The sequence below is a fragment of the Panicum virgatum genome, chromosome 7N (genome assembly GCF_016808335.1).
Source record: "Panicum virgatum strain AP13 chromosome 7N, P.virgatum_v5, whole genome shotgun sequence".
Lineage (NCBI taxonomy): Eukaryota > Viridiplantae > Streptophyta > Magnoliopsida > Poales > Poaceae > Panicum > Panicum virgatum.
Window position 1 is genome coordinate 23,519,966 of NC_053151.1, and position 22,904 is coordinate 23,542,869.

At 52.1% G+C, this 22,904-nt stretch overlaps 1 protein-coding gene across 2 annotated transcripts; it reads right to left on the bottom strand.

The window, feature by feature from the left end:
• Nucleotides 1–5,022: 5,022 nt before the first annotated feature.
• LOC120683105 (nudC domain-containing protein 2-like) lies at nucleotides 5,023–10,354 on the bottom strand. 2 transcript variants are annotated; one of them, XM_039965125.1, is made up of 5 exons: nucleotides 10,181–10,354; nucleotides 9,925–10,073; nucleotides 9,745–9,793; nucleotides 6,262–6,404; nucleotides 5,023–5,339 (listed from the first exon to the last, which is right to left on the bottom strand). In XM_039965125.1, exons 1-5 carry the CDS (start codon nucleotides 10,227–10,229, stop codon nucleotides 5,253–5,255), a joined length of 477 nt encoding a protein of 158 aa, XP_039821059.1. In that variant the 5' UTR covers nucleotides 10,230–10,354; the 3' UTR covers nucleotides 5,023–5,252. The 2 variants fall into 2 exon arrangements, with proteins under 2 accessions (XP_039821059.1, XP_039821057.1); XM_039965123.1 differs by having other exon boundaries at nucleotides 9,895–10,073.
• Nucleotides 10,355–22,904: the final 12,550 nt, after the last annotated feature.

The window sequence follows — 22,904 nt, forward strand, 5'->3', positions numbered from 1 at the left end:
TGGGGCTCGGTGAAGACTGGTGTCCTGACTTCGGGCTCTGGGGGTCCGTCGTTGAAGTCTGGACCCCCAGAATTACTTGGGGAAGGAGTCCATTCCGCTATGAAGTCAGCCAGGATTTGGCTTTTGACTGCATGGCGAGGCTGGAAGTCTAGTTGGAACTCAGCCAACTCTGCTACCCACTTGGCGATATTGCCCGTGGCGTTGGAGTTGTGCAGGATCGCTCTTAGCGGATAAGAGATCACTACAACAACTCGGTGTGCCTGAAAGTAGTGGCGCAGTTTCCTGGACGCAATAAGTATGGCATAGATAAGCTTATGCGTCTCAAGATACCTGGCCTTCGCCTCGTGGAGGACTTCGCCCTCACCCACCACGTCAGGTCCTTGGGCCCCCAGCAGTTCTGGGTTCCCACTGGGACGAGGCTCCTCGAGACCCCCTTGTCCGGGGTCCGGACCTTCAGGCAGGGGTGAGGCTGACGGGCCCCCGTGTCTGGGGTCCGGCTCACCATCCTTGGCTGGGGAGACCCTGGAGTCCCCCTGGTGAGCTTGCTCCGTCCTTTCAGCGACCAGCACCATGCTGACCGCCTCTGCGGACGCAGCAAGATACAGAAACAACGTCTCACCAGGCTCTGGAGCCACCAATACTGGCAGTGAGGTGAGATGCTGCTTCAACTCCTGGAAGGCTTGCTCAGCCTCTTCGGTCCAAGAGAATGGACCGGACTTCCTCAATAGCTTGAAGAAGGGAAGGGCCCTCTCAGCCAGCCTCGATATGAAGCGGCTAAGAGCGGCGAGAGATCCAGTAAGCTTCTGGACGTCCTTAATGTGGCCGGGAGGCCTCATCGCTTTGATCACCTTGATCTTGGCTGGGTTTGCTTCGATGCCTCGATGTGAGACTAGGAAACCCAGTAGCTTCCCTGCTGAGACGCCGAAGATGCATTTCTCGGGATTCAGCTTCGTGCGTGTGGCGCGGAGCCGGTCAAAGACGAGGGACATGTCCTCCACTAGTGTTGACCCTACCTTGGTCTTGACCACAATGTCATCAACATACACCTCAACAATATCTCTAATTAGATTACAGAAGGTTTTGTTCATAGCTCGTACAAACGTGGGTAAGGCATTCCTCAGACCATATGGCATGACAATATAGCAATAGAGCTCATCTACTGTTACAAAAGTTGTATGCTTCCTATCCTCTCTAGACATCTGAATCTGGTGGAAACCAGAGTATGCATCTAGAAAAGACAAAAGGTCACACCCGGAGGTGGAGTCCACGATCTGATCGATGCGTGGAAGAGGATAGGGGTCTCTAGGACATGCCTTGTTGAGGCTGGTGTAGTCGATGCACATCCGAAGCTTCCCGTTGGCCTTTGGGACGACGACCGGATTGGCTAACCACTCGGGGTGGTGGACCTCCTCGATGAAGCCAGCGTGCAGCAGCTTGCGGACTTCTTCACGGATGAAGTTCTGCCGCTCCACAGACTGCTTTCGAGGCTTCTGGCTCACCGGTGCGGCGTCGGGGTAGATCCTCAGATTGTGCTCGATCACTTCCCTGGGGATCCTGGGCATCTATGACGGTTCCCAGGCGAACACGTCCACATTTGCCCGGAGGAAAGTGATGAGCGCGTCTTCCTATTTCTCCTCCAGGTTCCCCGCGATGCGGGTGGTCCTGGTGGAGTCCGCTCCGATCTGCACCGTCTTCACGGGAACATCGTCCGGATCAGACGGCTGAACCCTAGGTGCCTTTGCAGGCACCCTGGGTTGCGAGGGGGATGGGTCCTCCTCGGAACGTGCAGCCTCTGCCGCCAGAGCATGCAGTCTCTCAACCGCAGCGGTGCGGTCACCCCGCACGGTGAGGACACTGGCAGGGGAAGGCATCTTCAAGACCAAATATCCGTAATGGGCAATGGCCATGAAGCGATAGAGTGCCGGCCGACCAATGATGGCGTTGAACGGGAGGTTCACCTCTGCAACATCGAACAGAACGCTCTCTGTGCGGAAGTTCTCCTCAGTCCCGAATGTGACCGGCAGCGTGATGCTCCCCAGAGGGATCACCGGATGTGGGCCCACTCCGGAGAATGGGCGAGAGGGAGTCAGCTTGGACTCCGGGATCTGCGGCTGCTTGAACGCTGCATAGCTGATGACGTTGTGGCCAGCCCCACCGTCTATCAGCACGTGATAGAGCCTGACGTTGGATATGATAGGAGCGGTGACTAGAGATAGTACACCAGCTCCGGCCATATTCTCCGGGCAGTCGGATGACCCGAAAGAGATGGTGATGTTCATCCACCTCTGGTACGGCGCCGCCTTCGGGGCCCCCGGCTTCACCGAAAGGACTTCTCGGCGAAGGGTCTTCACGTCCCGCCGGGAGACAAGCTCCCAGCTTCCGCCGTACATCACGTACAGCTTCTTGCGGCAGTCGTCGTTGTCGGAGTCGGAGTTGTCGTCGTGGTACACGCCCTTCAGCTCCTGAGCGGGGGATTGGTACCCCAGCTCCTTCTCCCCAGCAGCGGCCCCGCTGTCGGAGGCTTTCTCCTTGCCAGGTCGCTGGCGAGGAGGGGGCAAACCGTCCTTGGAGGACTGCTCACGCCGCCCACTGACCCGCTTCGCGAGCTTCTGAATCTCGCGGCAGTCAGTGGCGCTGTGGCGAGCGGTGGGATGCACTGGGCACGAACCTCCGCTTCCACCTTGCGGGCGAGGGCGTTTGCCATGCGCATTCTGGCCCACAGCCGCTGCTGCTGCAGCTGGCGCCGCAGCTGGCGCCGCTGCTGCAACAACCGGCCCGCCAGAATGTGGCTCCCCGCGACTCCGGTTCTTGTTCTTCTTCTTCTTGCCACCGCCCTGAGCGGTAGCACCGGAGCCACCAGCCTTGGCGTCTCCGTCTTGGGGGGCTGAGTGCCATGCACGGCCCTCAGCGGCCCTGGCACACTTGTCTGCCAGGAAGAAAAGTGTAGTAACGCTTTCCACCTCATGCGTCGCCAGCTTCTCGAGCATCTTCTTGTCACGTACCCCCTGGCGGAAAGCAGTGATAATAGATGCATCGGAGATACGAGGAATGGTACCCCGTACCTTGGTGAAGCGCGAGATGAAGGCCCGGCGCCGTCCGTGGGGACCCGGAGTTAGCTGGTGGGGGCCCGGAGCGTCTCTCCGGGTTTAAGGACCAAAGCGGACATTTTGATAATTCAGGGACAAAATTGAGCCGTGAGCAATAGTTGAGAGATTTTGGCTATTTCGCCAATCTTTTTTTTGAAAAATTCGCTGCACAGTTTGTCTACAAGTATGTAGTGAAAAGGTAACCGACAGTACGGAATTTTGGCTGACGGGAAAAGGGGATACTGTACAGCAAAAACATCATACCCTGAGAAGTGAGAATTTAAATTTGTGAAGAGTGGCACAAGCTTAAGGTCCATTTCAACAGTGGCATTCCTACTCAACTTACAAGACTTCCATGTCATCCGTTCCCCACAAATATCGACTCTTGGCAAAGTTGGGATAGATTAACTCAACCGAAATACAAAGGTGGTATGGGTTTCCAAGATCTTAGGCTGTTCAATGTGGCAATGCTAGGTAAACAAGGGTGGAGATTGATTACAAAACCTGAATCCCTTTGTGCAAGAGTTTTGAAAGGCCGCTATTTCCATGAGACAAATTTTATGGAGGCCACAAGGAAGAAGCATGATAGCCAGACTTGGCGTGCGGCTCTAGCTGCCCGGGATGTGCTACAGCATGGGCTGATTAAAAGAATAAGTGATGGTGAGTCTACTAATATATGGCGAGATAGATGGCTGCCAAAACACATCACGGGCAAGCCTATCACGCCGGGTGATGGCCAGGAGTTACACCGGGTTTCTGAGCTGATGACGGCGAGCGGACAATGGAACGAGGACCTCATTCGGGAGATTTTCTTTCCTGTTGATGCCGAGGCTATATTGCAGCTGCCCATAAGACCGAGAGATGGTGATGTGTGGGCGTGGGAACCAAAACGCCACGGGATTTACTCGGTCCGGTCAGCATATAAGCTCCTCGATAAAAGGAGAAGGCAGGGAGAAGAAGACCAGCCAAATACCTCATCGGATGGTGTATGGAGGATGATCTGGATGCTGGAAGTGTCACCCAAGGTGAGAGTGTTCTGGTGGCGAGTGTTGCATGAGTTCCTACCAGCAAGGCAGGTGCTGTGTAGACGACACATTGAACCAATTGCTAACTGTGAAGTGTGTGGGGGCAACAGAAGAATCAGTCAAACATGTTTTGATGGAATGTATTGTGGCTAAAGAATTCTGGCACCAAGTGTTGATGATGACCGGTGTGAAAATTCCTATTCTACATCCGGTCACATGGGCGACAGATTTGCTTGCAGATATATGCTCGAGGCATGATCGAGCTATAATCATCTGTGGTATGTGGGCGCTTTGGATGATGAGAAATAAACGAAGACATGGTGAGCAATCTATGACTATAAGGCAGGCGTCGTGCTGGGTACGTGATACAGCCTTTGACCTATGGCATATCATGCACCCTGCCAAGGATACAATTGCTATTCCTGTGGAGGAAAGATGGAGGCCACCACTGTTGGGATGGGTGAAGTGCAATACAGATGCAGCATACTACACGGAAGATAGCCACTGAGCCTCGGCATGTGTGTTACGTGATCACAATGGGAGGTTTATGGCGGGGCAAGCAAAATGGTATGAGCGCTGTGCGATGGAAGCGATGGCGTGTAGAGATGCTTTGGGGCTGGCTCAGCAGTGTGGTGTGCAGAAGTTGCATTTGGAGACGGACTGCCTTGAGCTGGTCCAGCTATGGGAGAAGCGGGAAGAACAACGTTCTGCGATTTATCCCGTCCTGATGGAGATCAAAGACCTCAGCTTAGTTTTCTTTGATTTCTTGTTTACTTTTGCTAGTAGGAATTGTAATAAGGTTGCCCATGTACTGACTAGGCAAGTCACTAGCATAGAAACATCCGGTGTGTGGCATGAAACTCCGGATTGCGTGCGTGTCTTGTTGGAGTCGGAATGTAATCCTGGCCCTATTTAATGGAAGGCAGCTTTATCCTAAAAAAAAGTTAGCATTTACACCGGTAGCCCGATTCTGGGAACTTCCAGTCAGCTGATGAACTTACAAGAGTCATCATCATTATTTGAAGGGTAAACACCAACCAATTTACATAATGGATTCATACAGTATAGCTGCTGCATCTAACAAAGATGCTGGGGGTAGCAGCAGGAGCATAGGGAGAAAATGTGGTTCAGCCAGGAAGATTCATTCCGAGCGTATTCCTCCCATGAAGGTCCTTGGGTCAGGGCAGGTTCCACTGAACTGAGCCTGCGAAAAGTCGAACCCAGGGTTCTACACATGGTAGATAGCGGAATTAGAAGCGGTGCATGCAAATTGAAACTCCAAAAACATATGTTAAAGCTAGAGCATGTTATAAGTGATTTTTATTTTAAGTAGATTCAGATTGTCAAGCTTTCAACAGGGTCTCGCAAAAAGTTGGCATAAGCATGAATAGTTTCAGCTACACCTTCTGTAAACAATGTGGTGATATTTTGCCATATTTGCTCTTTCTACTATGATGGTACTCTTAACAAACTTCTCATATTTGCAGTTACGCTGTTTCTAAGAAATTGCAGAGTTAAGTACGATCAGAATCAGAAGATTGCTAAATGCTAATAACTGCCAACGGTTGGATGGTATTATCTTCATTCTGGGTATTGATGATTACACTGTCTGGGGAAGGGATGCAGTATAATTTTTCAGTATTCACAATAATATGAAGACGTAACAAAGTTCATGTAAGTGCAAAAGCTTTTTTTGCTAGACCAAGTATTGTCCAACTCCACCAGATTACAGTTTGCAGCAAAACTGATCAGATCCAACTCCAAGACACCAAACATTTTTGCACATATTGGCAACCATTTCTCTATATTATTCTGATTTAACCATCTTATCTTAATACTCTATTCATTTTTCCACATATTGGCCACCAAAATAAAGCATGACCAAATATATACAAAATGGTAAGCACAGCAAGAAAACTAGTACACCATCCCAAAAAACAAGTCATTCTATGATTCAAAATTTGTCCCAAAAAACAAGTCGTTTTACCCTATTTGGTAGGTGCATGTGCATGCAACAATCAATTAGTACCAAATATGGCTAACAAATAGGGGCAAACAGGGACATTTTACCTTCCTGTTAATCTGCCATAAACTTTCTAGAATGACTTGTTTTTTGAGACGGAGGGAGTAGTACAAAAAGTTGAGTATACCTCTTCTTGAAACCTTTGCAGCATAAGCCGTTTTTGCTCTTGATCTGCCGCATATGGGTCCAAGATACCTTGCCCTTGTATGGGAGATGACCATGTCTTCCCCTTCTCTCTTTTTTGCAGTGTGATATGCATCTCACCATCCTCTGTATTATTGTCATCATTGTCCATGTCAAGAGCAGATAAAGGTGCTATTGACTTAAATGCAAGTACAGATATATCCATATAGTACTAAACTTTATGTGAGTGGCTGCAGGTACTTGCTATAATATCACTATTCATCAATATCAGAGAAATCATTCACTAACAAGTCCCAGGTGACTGGCTGTTCTAAAAATAACCACAGAACAGAAGCGTTCTGATTGTTAAAGGAAGCAAAGATAGTCAAGGTTTTAAAAAACGCTAGACGCTAGGTGAACGCTAGCCTATGGTTTAAAGTTTTTTGTGATTAAACATAGATTAAACGTCTTTTGTAATTAAACGACACTGTGATTAAACGCAACGCTAAGCCAAAGTTTAGAGTTTAATCAAAAAAAAAAAACTCGGCCGGGTGGGGAAAGACCGCCCCACCGGTATTAGCTTAAGAAGAAGCCTCGACTTCCCCGACCGAGAAAATCCCCGAACCCTGGCCCCGCCCTGACACTGGGAGACGTAACCCCTGGGAACTACCTGCCTGGGCCATGTAAGGGTCCTCAGGCCGACCTGGGTCGTTGTAGCGAAAATGGCCTCTCATGCCATATTTCAATATAATGTTTTGGCGATTGATGACACACACAACACTTGGACTAATGTGATTGTTAAGATGACTATTCTCAGGCTTTTAGGTTCAAGTGATGACAAAGAGAAGAGAGGTGTAGCAAGGCCCGAAGGGCCACCCCTACAGGGGTTCAGCTACCCGGTTAGCGGACGGGGGTCGAGGGGGAGCCGGCCCTCGCAGGTCTCAGGGCAGCGCCCTGAAAGCTCTTCGGTCCAAGGGACAAGGATTGAGGCATTTTGCTATCATCGGTTAAACCGACGTAGGGCAAAATGAACTCACCGGTGCAATCACAGAGAAGGTCTGCGGGCCAGGGTTTTACACCGGATGAACCGACGCTACGGAAGTTATATACATCGGTGCATTGGCAGAAGAAGACCGAGGAAAATACCTACACCGGTTGAACCGACGATGCATCGGTCAATTGCATCGGTTCAGTTGTCTAGAGAGGTGGTTTTTGGAGGAACGTGAAGAAGTTACAATCACCGGTTAAACCAACGCTAATTTTACATACACCGGTTGATTGCATCGGTTAAACCGGCGATACACCGGTTAATTGCTAACGGCTAGTTTTTCAAGTGGCAGTTTACATACACCGGTTGAACCGATGATGGCTTTTGGGGTACGTCGGATTAAACGGCGTTAAGCACATTTCTGGCAGCTTTTCTCCAACGGCTATATTTGCTTGTGCTGCCTATATATACCCCCAAGGCCGGGTCATTTGAGTGTGCTGGAGTTCAAGGAAGTATACAAGAGCTAAAGATCATCTCCAACCACCATAGAGCTTCATTGTACATCATATAGGCTTAAGCACACTTGTGAGAGTGCTTAGTGCTTGTTTAGGCTTAGTTCTTGAGAGAACTAACTTGAGAGAAAGCCTTGCTGCGGCAAGCACCTTGTGTACTCGTCGTGTGACCCTCCGACTTGGTGTGGAGTGGCAACGACACTTTGTGCGGGGAAGGAGGCCCCTACTTGGTGTTAAAGCTCCAAGATAGTGAAGATGGTGCCATGGTGACGCTTCGAGATAGACGGTGGCGGTGACCTCGTCTTTGTGACTTGGCGTCACTTAGCCTTTGCTTGTCGGGAGCCTTGGAGGCGTGGCAAGACGGTGAACGAGTGAAGAGACTCGGCATCACACTTGTTCGTGTTGGACAAGTGGCCGTGGACGTAGGGAGGGACTTTGGTGTCCTAACCGAACCACGTTAAATCGTGTGTCTTGGTGTCTTCACGGGAGTTTGCATATCCTCTCCCTTACCGCTTTACTTACCGCATTACGTTTCCGCATTTACTCTTTCTTGCTTACCTTTACTTTCCTAGTTAGTTTAATTAGGATTGACTATAGGTTGCAAGTCTTTTGGGGTAAGTAGAGGGTAGCATAGATAAACCTTAGTCAAAACTAGCATGTGTAGGACGTGTTAGGTTTATCTTATGCAATTAGATTGAGCCCTAGGTTAAAAAACGATTAGCGACCCTATTCACCCCCTCCCCCTCTAGGGTCGGACACTCCGGTGATCCTTACAGTCGTCTCACAACCAGTGCTTTGGCACACGGGGCCAGCGAGGGGATTTTTTTACCCTCAGCCTGAAATTCGCTCCCACGGGGAGTCGAACTCAGGACCTGAGGGGTGCCGCCGTTGTGACTAACCAACTGGGCTAGCATCCTTTGGCTAGAGTTTAATCAAGATTAAACATAGTTTTAAAAACGTTTTTTAAAACAGGGAAGATAGTTCCCAAATTTACCTGCTATGTATACTGAAAGAAAGGATGTGTTTTCCTATGTCCTTAAGTTGGCTCTACGAGTGAACTAAACCAAAAAAAAAGACTTATAGATGAGGTGCACTAAAATTAGTTAGGTTTTCTACTTCTCCACTAAGTCCAGTCTCAATGGGAGCTTCATGAAGGATTTCATAGCATTAAATATCATCAATTTTGCTGACATGACAAAGAGAGAAGGATGAAGTTTCATAGGATGTGAGAAGAGTTTCATCACCATGAAACTCATCTGGCACAGTTACCTAGATTGAGAGAATGATGAAGTTTCATAGGATGTGAGGAGAGTTTCATCACCATAAAACTCATCTGGCACAGTTACCTAGTTCCCAATCTAGGTAACTGTGCCCATGAAACTACCACTGAGACTGGCCTAACTCTGATTATATATATAAAAAAAACTAAAACCAGCCTAGTTGCCATCACAATGGATGTGTGCGTACATGTAGTTGAATTTTAACACCTTTGGCCAGTAATATAGAGAAATTTAATAAGATTTCTAGCATACAGCATTTGTCAAGAAAGATACATCAATATCATAAATTATGATAACTATTACCAGAATGCACCTCAAATTTTTTTGTCTAACATGATGGAGACATGTGGTGTTGTCTGGAATGATAAGTAAAACACAAAGTATGCCGAATCAAGAGAAGTATTACTCATTAACAGTTTTTACTTTCCACTTATAGCTAACCCTGAGCAAAACTACAACCAACCTCAAGTTGCAGACATTGAACGGGTGTAAAAGCATTATGCCAATTTTAGAATTAGCAGGGCAATCATCTCGCACAGCGGATGAATTAAAAGGCGCCAACAATTTCAAGAACTGTTCGCGCATGATGTCAGATATTATGCACAAATTACGCCACAGCATGTCACAAGTCCACAGCAGTCAGAGAAAACGATCAATGTAAAATGTTCAAGAGCAAGAACTGCAGAGGTGACGGAATTGGGCCACACCTATTGTCCAGAACGACGAGTCCGTCTTCACGGGGTGCGTCAGGTCGTGCTGCAAAATCACCCAAAAAGAAAATGAATTCCCAACCGACAAGCGACGAAATTCAAGTGGGTAAAAAGCATCTATCAGCAGGGAATCGAGTGGAACCAAACCGCAAGGGGAGGATGGGGAGAAGCACGGACGTTGAGGTATGGCGGGTTGCCGCGGATGCCGACCTCGACGTGGCCTGCCTGGATGGTGCAGCAGAAGAGCTTGGTGGGCACGCCCTTGGGGAGCTCGATGTACATGTTCACCTCCTCCAGCGTCTGGTCCCATTCGAACACCTTCTGCTCTGCTCACGGCGGGGGGTGGGGATCAAACCCTAGGTCAGAGGGGTGGGGCCTGGGGGCGGCCCCGGAGAAGGGGGCCAGGGCGTGGAGGTTGGGGGAGGCGGCTCACCGTTGTGGACGAAGGCGTGACGCTTCTCGGGGGCCAGCTTCTCCGCCATTGCTGGTAGCTTCCGGCTCTCCCGAGTCCCGACGCTTCTGGAAGATTCTGGAATTTGGCGCTCGTGACTCTGTAACGGGTGACGCCCCTCCAAGACTGAGCTTTTGTTGACGGGGCGAAATGCTCCACTCGACAAAGACTGTCTAATTATTATCCGGAGGAATTTTGATATTTAGAAATATTAAACACAGATTACTGATAAAATTCATTTTATAATCTCTAGGTTAATTTACAAAACAAAACTAATGAGTCTAATTAATCTATAATTTGTTATAGTGAAGCTACTATAATCATCCGCTAAGCTTAAATTAATATACCTCGTTAGATTCATTTTGCTAATTAGCCCAGAGATTCTGTAAATAGTTTTATACATAAACTTTGTTTAATACTCCTAAATAGTAAGATTTTTTCGGTCTAATTATTGCACAGGAGGATCCAAACAAGGCCAAAGTACAAGACCATTTATTGAAAAATAATAAATTAACAAATAATATTCAGGATGGATCTAGAGCATCAATTTAGGTGGATCCCACGCGCTGCCACTTCCTGCGGGCAGGCTGAGCCTGCCTCCACCACTTCGGCACCCACTGGCTGTGCCGGCCGCCGGAGGATCCCGCATGCCGCCGCCGCAGCTCGCCTCGGCGCCTCGCATGCAGCAAGCCTCCCCCTGCGCCTGTGCCTGCAGCCCGCCTCGTGCCTCGGATTTCAAGGGGGTTGGTCATTTGGTGATGGATGGGGAGCAGGAAAGATATAGCTGGAGATCATATCAGTTTAAACAGCAGCGGCACTACCATCACAACTAGGCAGACAACTTCAATTCCGGTAAGGAAAAAGTGCTATAAGAAACTAGGTATTGTCAAATCTGTGCTTCATTATTTGTTTTGATTACTTATGGTCAATTGACTGATTTAGTTCATTAACTATATAGATTTGAAAAACTTCTTTGGTACTACTAGTAGAAACTCAGCAAGTGATGGTAACTCAGGGCCAAGCACTCATGAAAGTGGTGTTGCTCAATCCGAAGAATAAGAGGTGCTGCATTCATTAGAAAAGGTACAAGAAACGGTGCAAGCTGCCAAAAATGAGGACCAACCATGACATCAGCATGAAGTCAAAAGGTATTAGAGTTTTTAATCCAGATGTTCATGTTGTTTTTGATCCAGGCCTTCGTGTAGCAATTGAGCAATTCCATATAGGAGGGCTCATTTGGTGAATAGTCCAACCAAACCATTTGGTCACAATTTTTCTCAAAATCCAACTAATAAAAGGATTGTCGGTACCCCAGGACCGGGGTACCCCCTCTTGCTGTGTCTAGGCAAGAGTCTCGTAGTTATCCTTAACTACGCCCTAACAGCCGAGCAGCCGGACCCCTGTGGTCCGGAGCCCTACTCTCCCAGCAAACGGCCCCGGACCCGCTCCCCGCTTGGGAAGGGTCCGGTGACGCCACATGTCCCGGAGGAGGTAGCCCTCAGCCAAAACAGCTGGGGGCCCCGGACCTCCCAGTGAGTTCCAGACCCCCGCCGGGTCCCGGACCCCATATACTATCCGGACCCCTCAGCAGGGAGGAACCGACACCCCGCCTGGGGCTGGTCCGGAGCCGCCACGTGTTAGTGGGTGCGGGCACGCGCGCGGGACCGCGTGGCTTCCCCTGGAAGACTCGTCTACCTACCGCATTCAATACGGTAGGCGGAGCAAAGCCCGAGGCGGCATTTGCCAGGTTGCACTGTTGGTCGCGTGTTACCAAGGTGCACAGTGCAGTTGCTGGCGCCGCTCACGCCGCGTATGTCAGTCTACAATGCCAGTTGGACACGACGGCTCGGTTTCGCCCATTATGACGCCTGACTGGTAGCCTCGACAGACTACGCCGCAAGCTACACTACCTCAACGGGCGCCTCACCGATGGGACAGGAGAAGACCCCCCTCGGTCAGAGAGTCTACAGGACAATGAAGCGTATCTGGCAAGAGATTCTCCATCACTGTAGCACCATCAGTATCTATCTAGTATAGTATACATCCTTGTTGGGCCCACCTGTCGGGGTCCAATGCCTGTGTACGCGTCCTCCTTGCTCTATAAAAGGGAGACGCCCGTTAGAGAAGGACACAGGTCCAAAAGAAGCACTCTAGAGCACACTCAGACACAAACTTGACTCAGCTCCGAGCTCTTGCAGACTCTCTCGAAGCAAGGCAATACAACACAAAGTGAACGTAGGGTATTACGCTCCGGCGGCCCGAACCACTCTAATCCTGCTGTGTTCATCGTGTTCTAGAGTGAGATCGAACTAGTCGCTAGCTAACCCCCGAGTACTCACCCTCTGGGCTTAGGCGGGTGCATTCCGCCACCCGGCTGTGGTTTGCCACACCATGACATTTGGCGCGCCAGGTAGGGGGGTGCAAGCGTTGGCTAGATCTCCAGGCTTCTAAGGCTGAGCTCATCCTCTGCAACGGCGACGAGAATATGAAGAGAGTCATGGCGGCACCCATGCCGCATGTCACTGTGCCAAGGCAGCAGCGCCCTCAGTACGGCAGCGCACGGCAACGGCGACTGCTGTACGTCGCCACTACGACACCTCAGAGCCGGCACAGTAGCGCGCAGCGGAGACGCCCGCTGTGCGTCACCTTACAACACCTCCGCGTCGGCTCAAGGTTTTCTCTCAAGCAACCACCAGGACTCCCCTGCAGCGACATGGCGTCGGCTTAAGGCTTTCTCTCAATGCGAAGCCTGGAGCCGACCACTGTGGCCCGGGGGAAGTCTACCGTCGCCTCCTCCCTCGCCAGGACCGAGACTCTTTTGGTGCTACTGCAGACAGGATCCCGCCACCAGGCGCGGGGGCCAAACGCCAGCACCAAGGTCGAGCCGGCGAACGACCGCCCTTCTCCACGCTCCGTGCTCATCCAAATGAGCACCCAGCTCGTGATGAGCAATCATCGGGCTGGCTTCCGGCGACAGAGCTCCCGAGCTCCCGAGGTGATGCTGGATGATGCAGTTCTTAGGCTGGATGATGCTACCATGGCATATGACAGTTCTTAGGCTAGGAAGGGCCCCCCGAGCTCCCGAGGTGATGCTGGATGATGCAGTTCATGCACGTCCAGGATGCCTTCGCCTCCGACGACTGTGGAGACCTCAAAGGTGGTGATTCCACTCTGGTTGGGAATGTGCATGCCTTACAAAAGGCGGCCGTAGGTTACCTCTAGATAGGACTAAGAGGGTACATCCTTGTAATAACATGGCGCCTACGTGTGGTCCGGAGCGGTAAAGGTCCGCCCTTGTAAACCCGATCTCTGGCTTCATCGCACAAACAGGCAATGCCAGCAAGTGGTCCAGAGCGGTAGAGGTTCAGCCTCATAATCCCGACCTCTGATGTACACCACGATAACCACAATAAAGGACAGTTGCTTTCTCAAGTCTTATCTGATCTTTACCTTGGTTACACTTATCTGTTTTGGTTTAACTGTGTCTTTCTCCCAAACGGAGTCTTTTCTTTAGTTACTAACTGAAAGTGCATCTTGGCCCCTAGTGTGTTTTGTTGGATTGATTGACACCACGATTAAAGGGCTAACTATCTTGTTGAGTATATGAGCAGGAATTGATTATCACAATTGTAATCTATGTGATGAAATGAATCAAGATTAAAGACACATGCTCATATGACAAGATGAATGACATGTTCTAGTATGAGAATATTAACAAGCAACAGCTACCATGGAAATTGGGATATGTATCAACGATAATGAATTTATTAGTATATCCAAATGAAGCTTGTTGACGTAAGTGGAATTCAAAATAACAAGCCAAGGTATTGTGAAAGAGACAAAGGTGTATGCTTAGGCATAGTCTCACAATTGGAGAAACTTGTCATAAGAAATGTCTGAGATAGTTGATGATCAAGCTAGCATGAAAGAAATGATGTTCATTGTAATGGCAAAATCAATATGAGTTCAAGAGGGCTCTTGAGGATAAATGGATGGGATCGAAAGGTGTGTTTCTAGAGGCTATGTAAGCAAAGGCTTGGCATGAGCAAAGAAACCGATAATGATCAAATCCAAGAATTCTAAGAGACATGGAGAATTTCATATTGACAAGTGTCATTCATTAGAGAAGAAAAATTACTTGTGGATCAAAATAGATTTCATTATAAGTTAAATGTGATACAAGTCTACATGAAGCTATATGTGATGCAAGGATGAAGAGTTGGAATTCGGGAATGGGTTTCTAGGTACTAAGCTTGGAGAAGGGCAATTGTGGTTGTGCCGAGGAACCAATGCTAGGGTGACGAAATGTTCTTTGGGTTCAACTTGAAGAATCTTGGTCATGTGTGGTGTTCATGTTGGAAAGTATCAATCTTTCTAGAATCTTATTGTGAAGACGGTGACTTGAACTAGAGGTGGATTTCATTCAAAGATAAAGGTTCAAGGTCACTAGCTCAAGGAAGATGTGCTCAAAGTAAAGAAGCCAAGTTGGATGCACACCTCAGATTGTGATTGATGAACACACGGCATAGGATGAAAAAGAGAAGCTCAAGAAGTTGAAATGTAATTTATCTTTGATCTTGAGTTTAGGTATGTCGTACTATCAAGAGGGATGCATCACAATGGTCCTTGGTTTAGTCTCAGTGCTCAAGTAACCCATGTAAGTTGAGAGAGACACAAAAGCCTCACATACACATTTTATCTTTGCTGACAGGGCAAATCCGGAAGTTCCGGATTTGGAATCCGGAAGTTCCGGATTTGGCACACATAGTACTAACGGCTAGTTGGTTTGAAAACCCGGAGGTTCCGGGTTGTAGAATCCGGAAGTTCCGGGATCTAACTGTCACATAACGGCTAGTTTTGTTGGGACCAGCTATTTATACCCCTTAGCCCCCTCCTTGGTGGGATGCTGTTCCAGGCTCTATTCTGTTGATTGCTGGTCATCCCAAGAAGCTTGGTAGCCATAGTTGAGCTCTTCCCAACCTCTCTTTGTGAGATTGTGTGATTAGTGAATATCCTTGAGTTGGGTTGAGAGAGTGATTGCTTGAGACCACTAGAGAGCACAGCAAACCTTGAGCACTTGAGATTAGCCGTGATTTGTGTGATTCACATTTGTTACTCTTGGAGGTGAAGCCTCCTAGACGGATAGGCGTCGCCGGTTAGCTCCCAAGGATTGTGGTGAGCAGCGGCAAGTTTGTTGCAGCACCGATCTTGTGCCACGAGGGCACATGGTCATATAGTGGAAGGAGGAAATAGCTTGACCTTGGGGTCGATATAAGCTTCCTCAACGGAGACTAGGATTCACACGTGGGTGCACGGGGTGAATCTAAACTTTGGTAAAACAAATCCTTGTGTTCATTGGATTTACATTTGTTTGAGGATTTGAGGAGCTCTCCATTAAACACTTGTGTCATGGAGATATCGTTGTTTCGTGTGTGCAGGATCTGCGTGAATCCGCTCAAGGAACTTCTCTGAGCAGACTCTACAATTGGGGTTTGAATTTACTTTCATTTTTAGCACTAATCTTATTGTGTTCACTCTGTTCTGAGTGAACTCGGAAGTTCCGGATTGACAAACCCGGAAGTTCCGAGTTCACCTACTGTCTAGCCCAAATCCGGAAGTTCCGGATTTGAAACCCGGAAGTTCCGGGTTTGGCAGACAGTGAATTTAATCCGCTGCATTAGAGTGAAAATCTATAGGTGCGCCTATTCATAGCCACTCTAGGCGACATCACGGTCCTTTCACTAACGATCCAAGTTGAGTTGCTGGCTTGTGGTCAGGTGGGGACACCCCTTCTAGCTGGAAGGCAGTTCGGACACCTAGGGACCTGCCCAGGAGAAGTGGTGCCCGTATCCTGGGGTAGAGAAGCTCCGCGTAGCTTAGCCTGGTAACGTACCCTAAGCTTACATACTTCACTGCCCTGTTACAAGTCCCCTAGTATCCGAGGCTACTGTCCCTAAAGGTCTCGGGCTCCTTTCTGGTATAAGGCCTGGTTTCCTACACCTTGCTGCAAGGACCGGTGGCATAATTCATGGGATCGTCAGCAACGACTCAAGTCCACTCCGGTGGCCTGCTCCGGCGGAGACCGCTCGCCACGGTCGACTCAAGTCCACTCCGGTGGCCTGCTCCGGCGGAGACCGCTCGCCACGGTCGACTCAAGTCCACTCCGGTGGCCCGCTCCGGCGGAGACCGCTCGCCACGGTCGACTCAAGTCCACTCCGGTGGCCCGCTCCGGCGGAGACCGCTCGCCACGGTCGACTCAAGTCCACTCCGGTGGCCCGCTCCGGCGGAGACCGCTCGCCACGGTCGACTCAAGTCCACTCCGGTGGCCTGCTCCGGCGGAGACCGCTAGCCACGGTCGACTCAAGTCCACTCCAGTGGCCCGCTCCGGCGGAGACCGCTCGCCACGGTCGCCTGGATCCGAGTCCGGGGAAGTGGTGCTCGCTCCCTGGGCAGATCAAGGTCCGTGCAGCCGCTTAGCTTGGTTCCGTACCCTAAGCCTGCACCTTCGCCGCCCTGTGGATAGCGCTCTAGTACCTGAACCTGGCAACAAGTGCTACGGCCTTGAAGGGGTCCGGAGCACCCGCTCTCAACATAAGCACGACAACGCAATCTAAATTGCGTCACGATAAATGGCCCCACCCGCGGGTTCGTACCTCTCCCGAGGTGGACCCGGGGGCCACTGTCGGTACCCCAGGACTGGGGTACCTCCTCTTACTGTGTCTTGGCAAGAGTCTCGTAGTTATCCTTAACTACGCCCTGACAGCCGAACAGCCGGACCCCTGTGGTCTGGAGCCCTACTCTCCCGGCAAACGGCCCCGGACCCGCTCCCCGCTTGGGGAAGGTCCGGTGACGCCACATGTCCCGGAGGAGGTAGCCCTCAGCCAAAACAGCTAGGGGCCCCGGACCTGATATGGTGGATAAGGGCGAGCCGGACCCGGTCACCAGGGCCCGGACTATCCAAAAGCCAGTCTACTACGTCAACAAAGTCCTCCACGAGGCGAAGGCCAGGTATCTTTAGACGCATAAGCTTATCTATGCGATACTTATTGTGTCCAGGAAACTGCGCCACTACTTTCAGGCACACCGAGTTGTCGTAGTGACCTCTTACCCGTTAAGAGCGATTCTACACAACTTCAACACCACGGGCAACATCGCCAAGTGGGCAGCAGAATTGGCTGAGTTCCAACTGGACTTCCAGCCTCGCCACGTAGTCAAGAGCCAGATCCTAGCAGATTTCATAGCGGAGTGGACTCCTTCCCCAAGCAATTCTGGGGGTCCGGACTTCAACGCCGGTCCCCCAGAGCCAGAAATCAGGACACCAGTCTTCACCGAGCCCCACTGGACACTCTTCTTCGACGGGTCCGCCCGCGAGAAGTGGGCCGGGGCTGGTGTGGTCCTCATCGACCCAAGCGGGGATCGGCTGAAGTACATGGTGCACCTTGAATTTAAGGCCACCAACAACATGGCGGAGTACGAAGCCCTGATCTTTGGCCTGACACAAGCCCTGTCTCTCGGGGTCCGGCAGCTTTTGGTGAAGGGGGACTCATAGCTAATCATCAACCAGGTCTGAGGGGATTGCAACTGCAACAATTCCCAGCTCACGGCATACCTCATCCACGTGAGGAAGCTCGAGAAGGACTTCGACGCCTTGGAACTGCAACATGTTCCCCGCGAACTCAACTCAGCAGCAGATGATCTCTCCGCGAGAGCATCTACCTAGGCATCCGTGCCCGAGGGCGTCTTCGAAAGACGGTTGCTGAGACCTACCGCCCAGCCTGCCGAGCTGGGTGAAGGGGATCAAGCTAGCACCTCGAAGCTAGCAGTCCCGACGGCATACCACCTGTGGTGCCCGCTCTGGGCTGTGAGCTCTGTCGAGGATCCTGGAGACCTCGTGGAGTCACCCCCACCTGCTCAGGGAAGGCCCGATGCATGGATCTCTGAGTTTCGATGCTACCTGAAAGATAACATCCTCCCTGATGACGATGTGTCAGCTGAGTGCATAGTCCGATTAGCTAAACGCAGCGCGGTGGTAGAAGGGGATCTCTACCGCCGTGGCGCCAATAGTATCCTCATGCAGTGCATTTCCCAGGGAGAGGGCCGTGAGTTGCTCGCGAAGATCCATGGAGGTGAGTGCGGAAGTCATTCCTCATCTCGCACGCTTGTTGGCAAGGCCTTTCGGCATGGCTTCTACTGGCCGACAGCACTCCAGGATGCGGCTGAGCTGGTAAAGTCCTGCAAAGCATGCCAGTTCCATGGAAAGCAAATACACACACACCGGCTCAAGCTCTGCAAATGATCCCGCCCTCATGGCCGTTTGCCATATGGGGCGTGGATATCCTCGGGCCATTCCCCCGGGCCGTCGCCGGGTACCGGTTCCTCTACGTCGCCATCGACAAGTTTACAAAGTGGCCGGAGGTTACCCCAATGGTGAATATCACTAAAAAAGTCAGCAGTCGCATTCCTCAAGCCCATTATGTGCAGATTTGGTGTCCCAAGTCGCATCATCGCGGACAACGTGACCCAATTCAAAAGCAGACTCTTCCAAGAGTACTGCGAGGACATCGGCATCCAGCTATGCTTTGCATCCGTGGCACATCCCCGCAGCAATGGACAGGTTGAGAGAGCGAATGCAGAGATCCTCAGGGGACTCAAGACCCGCACCTACAACTGACATGGTGCCAAATGGGTTGATGAGCTTCCGTGCGTACTATGGGGCAACCGGACTACACCCAACCGAGCCACTGGGGAGACTCCAATCTTTCAGGTCTACGGGGCTGAAGCATGCCTTCCCCCAGAAATTCACCTGGGCTCACCACGGGTCCAGGCTTTTAACGAGTCCATGCAGGAACAACTGCGGCGTGACGATGTGGACTTCGTTGACGAATGAAGGTGGCGAGCAGCAATCTGAAATGCACGCTACAACCAGGCGCTCCGGCGCTATCATCAACGGTTCGTGCACAGTAGGGAGCTCCGGGCTGGCGACCTCGTCCTGAGACGGATCCTTAACCGAGCAGGGCTCCACATTCTCTCCCCCAGCTGGGAGGGGCCCTTCAAGGTTACAAAGGTATGCCGGCCCGGATGCGTTCGCCTTGCCACAGAAGATGGAGTGCCGCTGCCCAACCCATGGAACATAGAGCACTTGCGTAAGTTTTACACTTAGGTAGAGCAGGGAAATGAATTTTTCCTTTGCAATAAGATAGAGTCAGTGTGCGGCCCAGAGCGGTTGGGGTCCGCCCCTGTAAACCCGACCTCTGGCATCCATCGCACCAACGACTAGCATTAACGCGCGGTCCAGAGCGGTAGAGGTCCGCCCTCGTAAACCCGGCCTCTGGCATCCATCGTGCAAGCCATGTATATCAGATTGCAAAGGAAAGATTTACCCCGGTTCTGCCTTTGTGTTAAAATTTTATTTCGTATTTCGATTCTCAAGTTTTTACTTTTCTAACCCCTGCGCGGGCTTCTACTCTTGTCGCTACAACTACGATCTGTATTGAGTTGCTGGACTTTCGTACAGACCCGGACCATCTTGCTGCTGGGAGAGAGGTCCGGACCCCTAGGGACCTGCTTTGGAGAGAGGGTGCTTGTTTCCTGGGGTGGTCCGGAGTCCTGTGTAGCCGCTTAGCCGGTTCCGTACCCAAAGCCTACACACTCCACTACTCTGTAACGAGTGCTCCAGTACCTGGAGCCGGGTAACTAGAGGCCCGAACCTCATTCTAGCTCAAGAATTGGCTTCCTAAGTCCTACGCGGTATGTCCAGCTCCATATCTCAAAGGATCAAGTACGACAAAATGACCTCACCCACTGCTAGGAAGGGTCTGGAGCGTCGAAGCCAGGTCCGGTAAATCGTGTTGTTTCCTGGAGTAGCCCGGAGCCCTGTGTAGTGCCTTAGCCTGGTTCCGCACCCTAAGCCTACACACTCCACCACTCTGTAACAATCACTGAATTACCTGGACCTGTGCATCTAGAGCTCCGGACCACGTACTAGCCTGGGAGCCGGTCCAGAATAGGTCCCGCGGGTCTGCTACTAAGCTGTAACTTTGAAGTGGTACACAGGTTGAGCCTTGATTGGTAGTAGCCAGCCTCAAACCATTGAGCCTACCTACCAGGGGGTCTCGGCATCCGCTTTAAAAGGTTTCATGCAGATCGAAGTCCAGTCTTGGTGGTGGACAGACTCAAAACAACTAAGTCTATCTCCCAGGGGGCCGGAGCATTCACTTTGACCCAGACATCACGGATCGATTCTGCATTACTACCATATAAGCGAGATTGATTCTCCTATCTGTAGCTCTTTCTGCTACACAGGGAATAAGATGCCCGCTTGGCTTTCTATGCTACACCTATGCCCAAGGATGCTTGCCCAGCCTCATATGGGGGTCCGGAGTGTCTCCTACGGCTCGAATGGCAGATAGGTCCAAACAACTGAACCTATCCGCCAGGGGGCCAGGGTGCCGGGGTGCTGCATACCGCAAATCAGCAACTGACAAACAGCTGAGTTGAAGTTTTCTTCTATTTCAAAATTTTCAACTAGTACAATGTTTGTTACATAACGCAAAAGAAAAAAAGTACAATGCTCAGCTCAAGGGTCTGCAGGCTCCCGCTTGAAGTAGGCGGCGACGAAATCGACGACCTCCCGCACGCTGTCCCGAGCGGCGGCCTCCGTCTCCGCCACAGGGCCATCGACCACGGGTGTCAGCGAGATGGCCGGGTCGTGGCTCCGGAGGCCGGTCAGGATGTGCTCTGCCACCATCCGGATCAGCTCGCGGCCCTCGGCTTCAAGCTGGCCAGCCAGGATCGGCTCCAGACACCGGAGCCTATCCGAAGCGGAGTTCAGCACTGGGAGGGCGTCAGCTATCGAATCTGGTGGCTCCACCACTTGGATTGGGCTCATTCCAAGTTGCACCAGTGCTAAGCTCGCTTCGGCCGCCCAGTCAGCGATTCGCTGGATCCCCACGCGCTGGTCATCCTGGTGCTTCCGGACCGCCTCCTGGACCGCTTCCTGCACCCGGGTGTCCAGAGCTGCCTTGGCCGCTTCCACCTCGCGGGACCTCTCCTCAAGCTCAGCCTTCCTCTTCTCTGCCGACTCCTTCTGCTTTTTGAGGGAGTCGCACTGGCGCCCAAGAAGCTTCTCCATGTTGGCGGTGAGGGACTCCCACTTATCGAGGGACTTTCGGTCCTCCTCCAGCTCCGCCTCGGCAACAGCCAGCTTGCTGGCCCTCTCCTGTAGTTGCTCGTGCCATCCCTGCAGAGTTGCAGAGAGATTGTCGAGCTCCTACCTCCGGACCTCGAGACCCTGGTTGCGAGTCTCAAGCTCGGACCGTTGGGCCGCGAGGCCAGTCTCAAGTTCGGACCGCTGAGCCGCGAAGCTGACAACCTCCAGGGCAAAGGCCTCCTCCCGCTGCGCAAGGGATTTTTCCCGGCTTGATACTGCGAACTCCCGGTCAAACACCTTCCGAAGGTTGACTCAGTAGGCCTCTTGGTCGGCCTTGAGTTTGGACCGAGCTTCCGCAGCATGGGAGGCTTCAGCCCTCGTGTGCGCTTCCAGGTGGGTGTGTCAGTCGGAGAGGCACTGGCGTTCGCTCTCCAGGGCAGCCCACTCCCGCCGGAAGGCCGCCTCAGTAGAAGAGGATGCCTCCTCTATCGACCGCCGGACCTGGACCAGCTCCTGGGGGAGGGGAGTCGCCTCCTCCTCAGGGGATTGGAGCTACAGAAGCTGCCTGCCAAAGACCACCTCCAACTCCTCCTCCGCTACATGATCGGAGCTGGAGGTGGGAGCTTCCGGCACAAGCATCGGGGCCTCGGTAGCTGTTGTGTTCACCGCTGCAGCACTTGTCTCCGTCGTGTTCGCCACCGCCGCTGCGTCGGGTGCGGCCGTGCCCAGCGCTGGCGCCTCCGCCGCCGCCGCGTCCGATGCGGCTGCGCCCAGCACTGGCGCATCCGCTGCCGCTGTGTCAGGTGCGGCTGCGCCCAGCGCTGGCGCCTCCACCGCCGCTGCGTCGGGTGTGGTTGTGCCCAGCACTAGCTCCTCCACTACTGCTGCGTCGAGTGCAGCTGCGCCCAGCGCTGGCGCCTCCGCCGCCGCTGTGTCCGGTGCGGCTGCGCCCAGTGCTGGCGCCTCCAACGCCGCTGCGTCGGGTGCGGCTGCGCCCAGCACTGGCGCCTCCACCGCCGCTGCGTCGGGTGCGGCTGCGCCCAGCACTGGCGCCTCCACCGCCGCTGCGTCGGGTGCGGCTGCGCCCAACACTGGCGCACCCGCCACCGCTGCGTCGGGTTCGGCCGCGCCCAGCCCTGGCTCCTCCAACGCCGCTGCGTCGGGTTCGGCTGTGCCAAGTACTGGCGCAACCGAGGTTCCCGCACCCACTGTCGCTCCCACTGTCGCTGCCGAGGCCCCGGTCGCCTGGGCACCGGCCGACAAGCCGGCGATGGTGGAAGAACCGCTTGGGCGAGGGGCCCTGGCAACGAAAAAAAGAAGCCTTCAACAAAAAACAGGACACCTAGAACAAGAGAAGTGAGTAGAATAACACTAACCCGGAGGCACCGGGTATCCAGCGACCACGGAGGCTCGACGATTGCTTCTGTTGCTGCCGCTGCCCCCGTGGCGGCGATGGAGGCGCAACCCGGGACTGTTCTTGCTGCTGCTCCTGTTGTTGTTGTTGCTGCTGCTCCTGTGGCTGCTGCTGCTGCTGCCGGAGGGAACTATCCCTTGGTG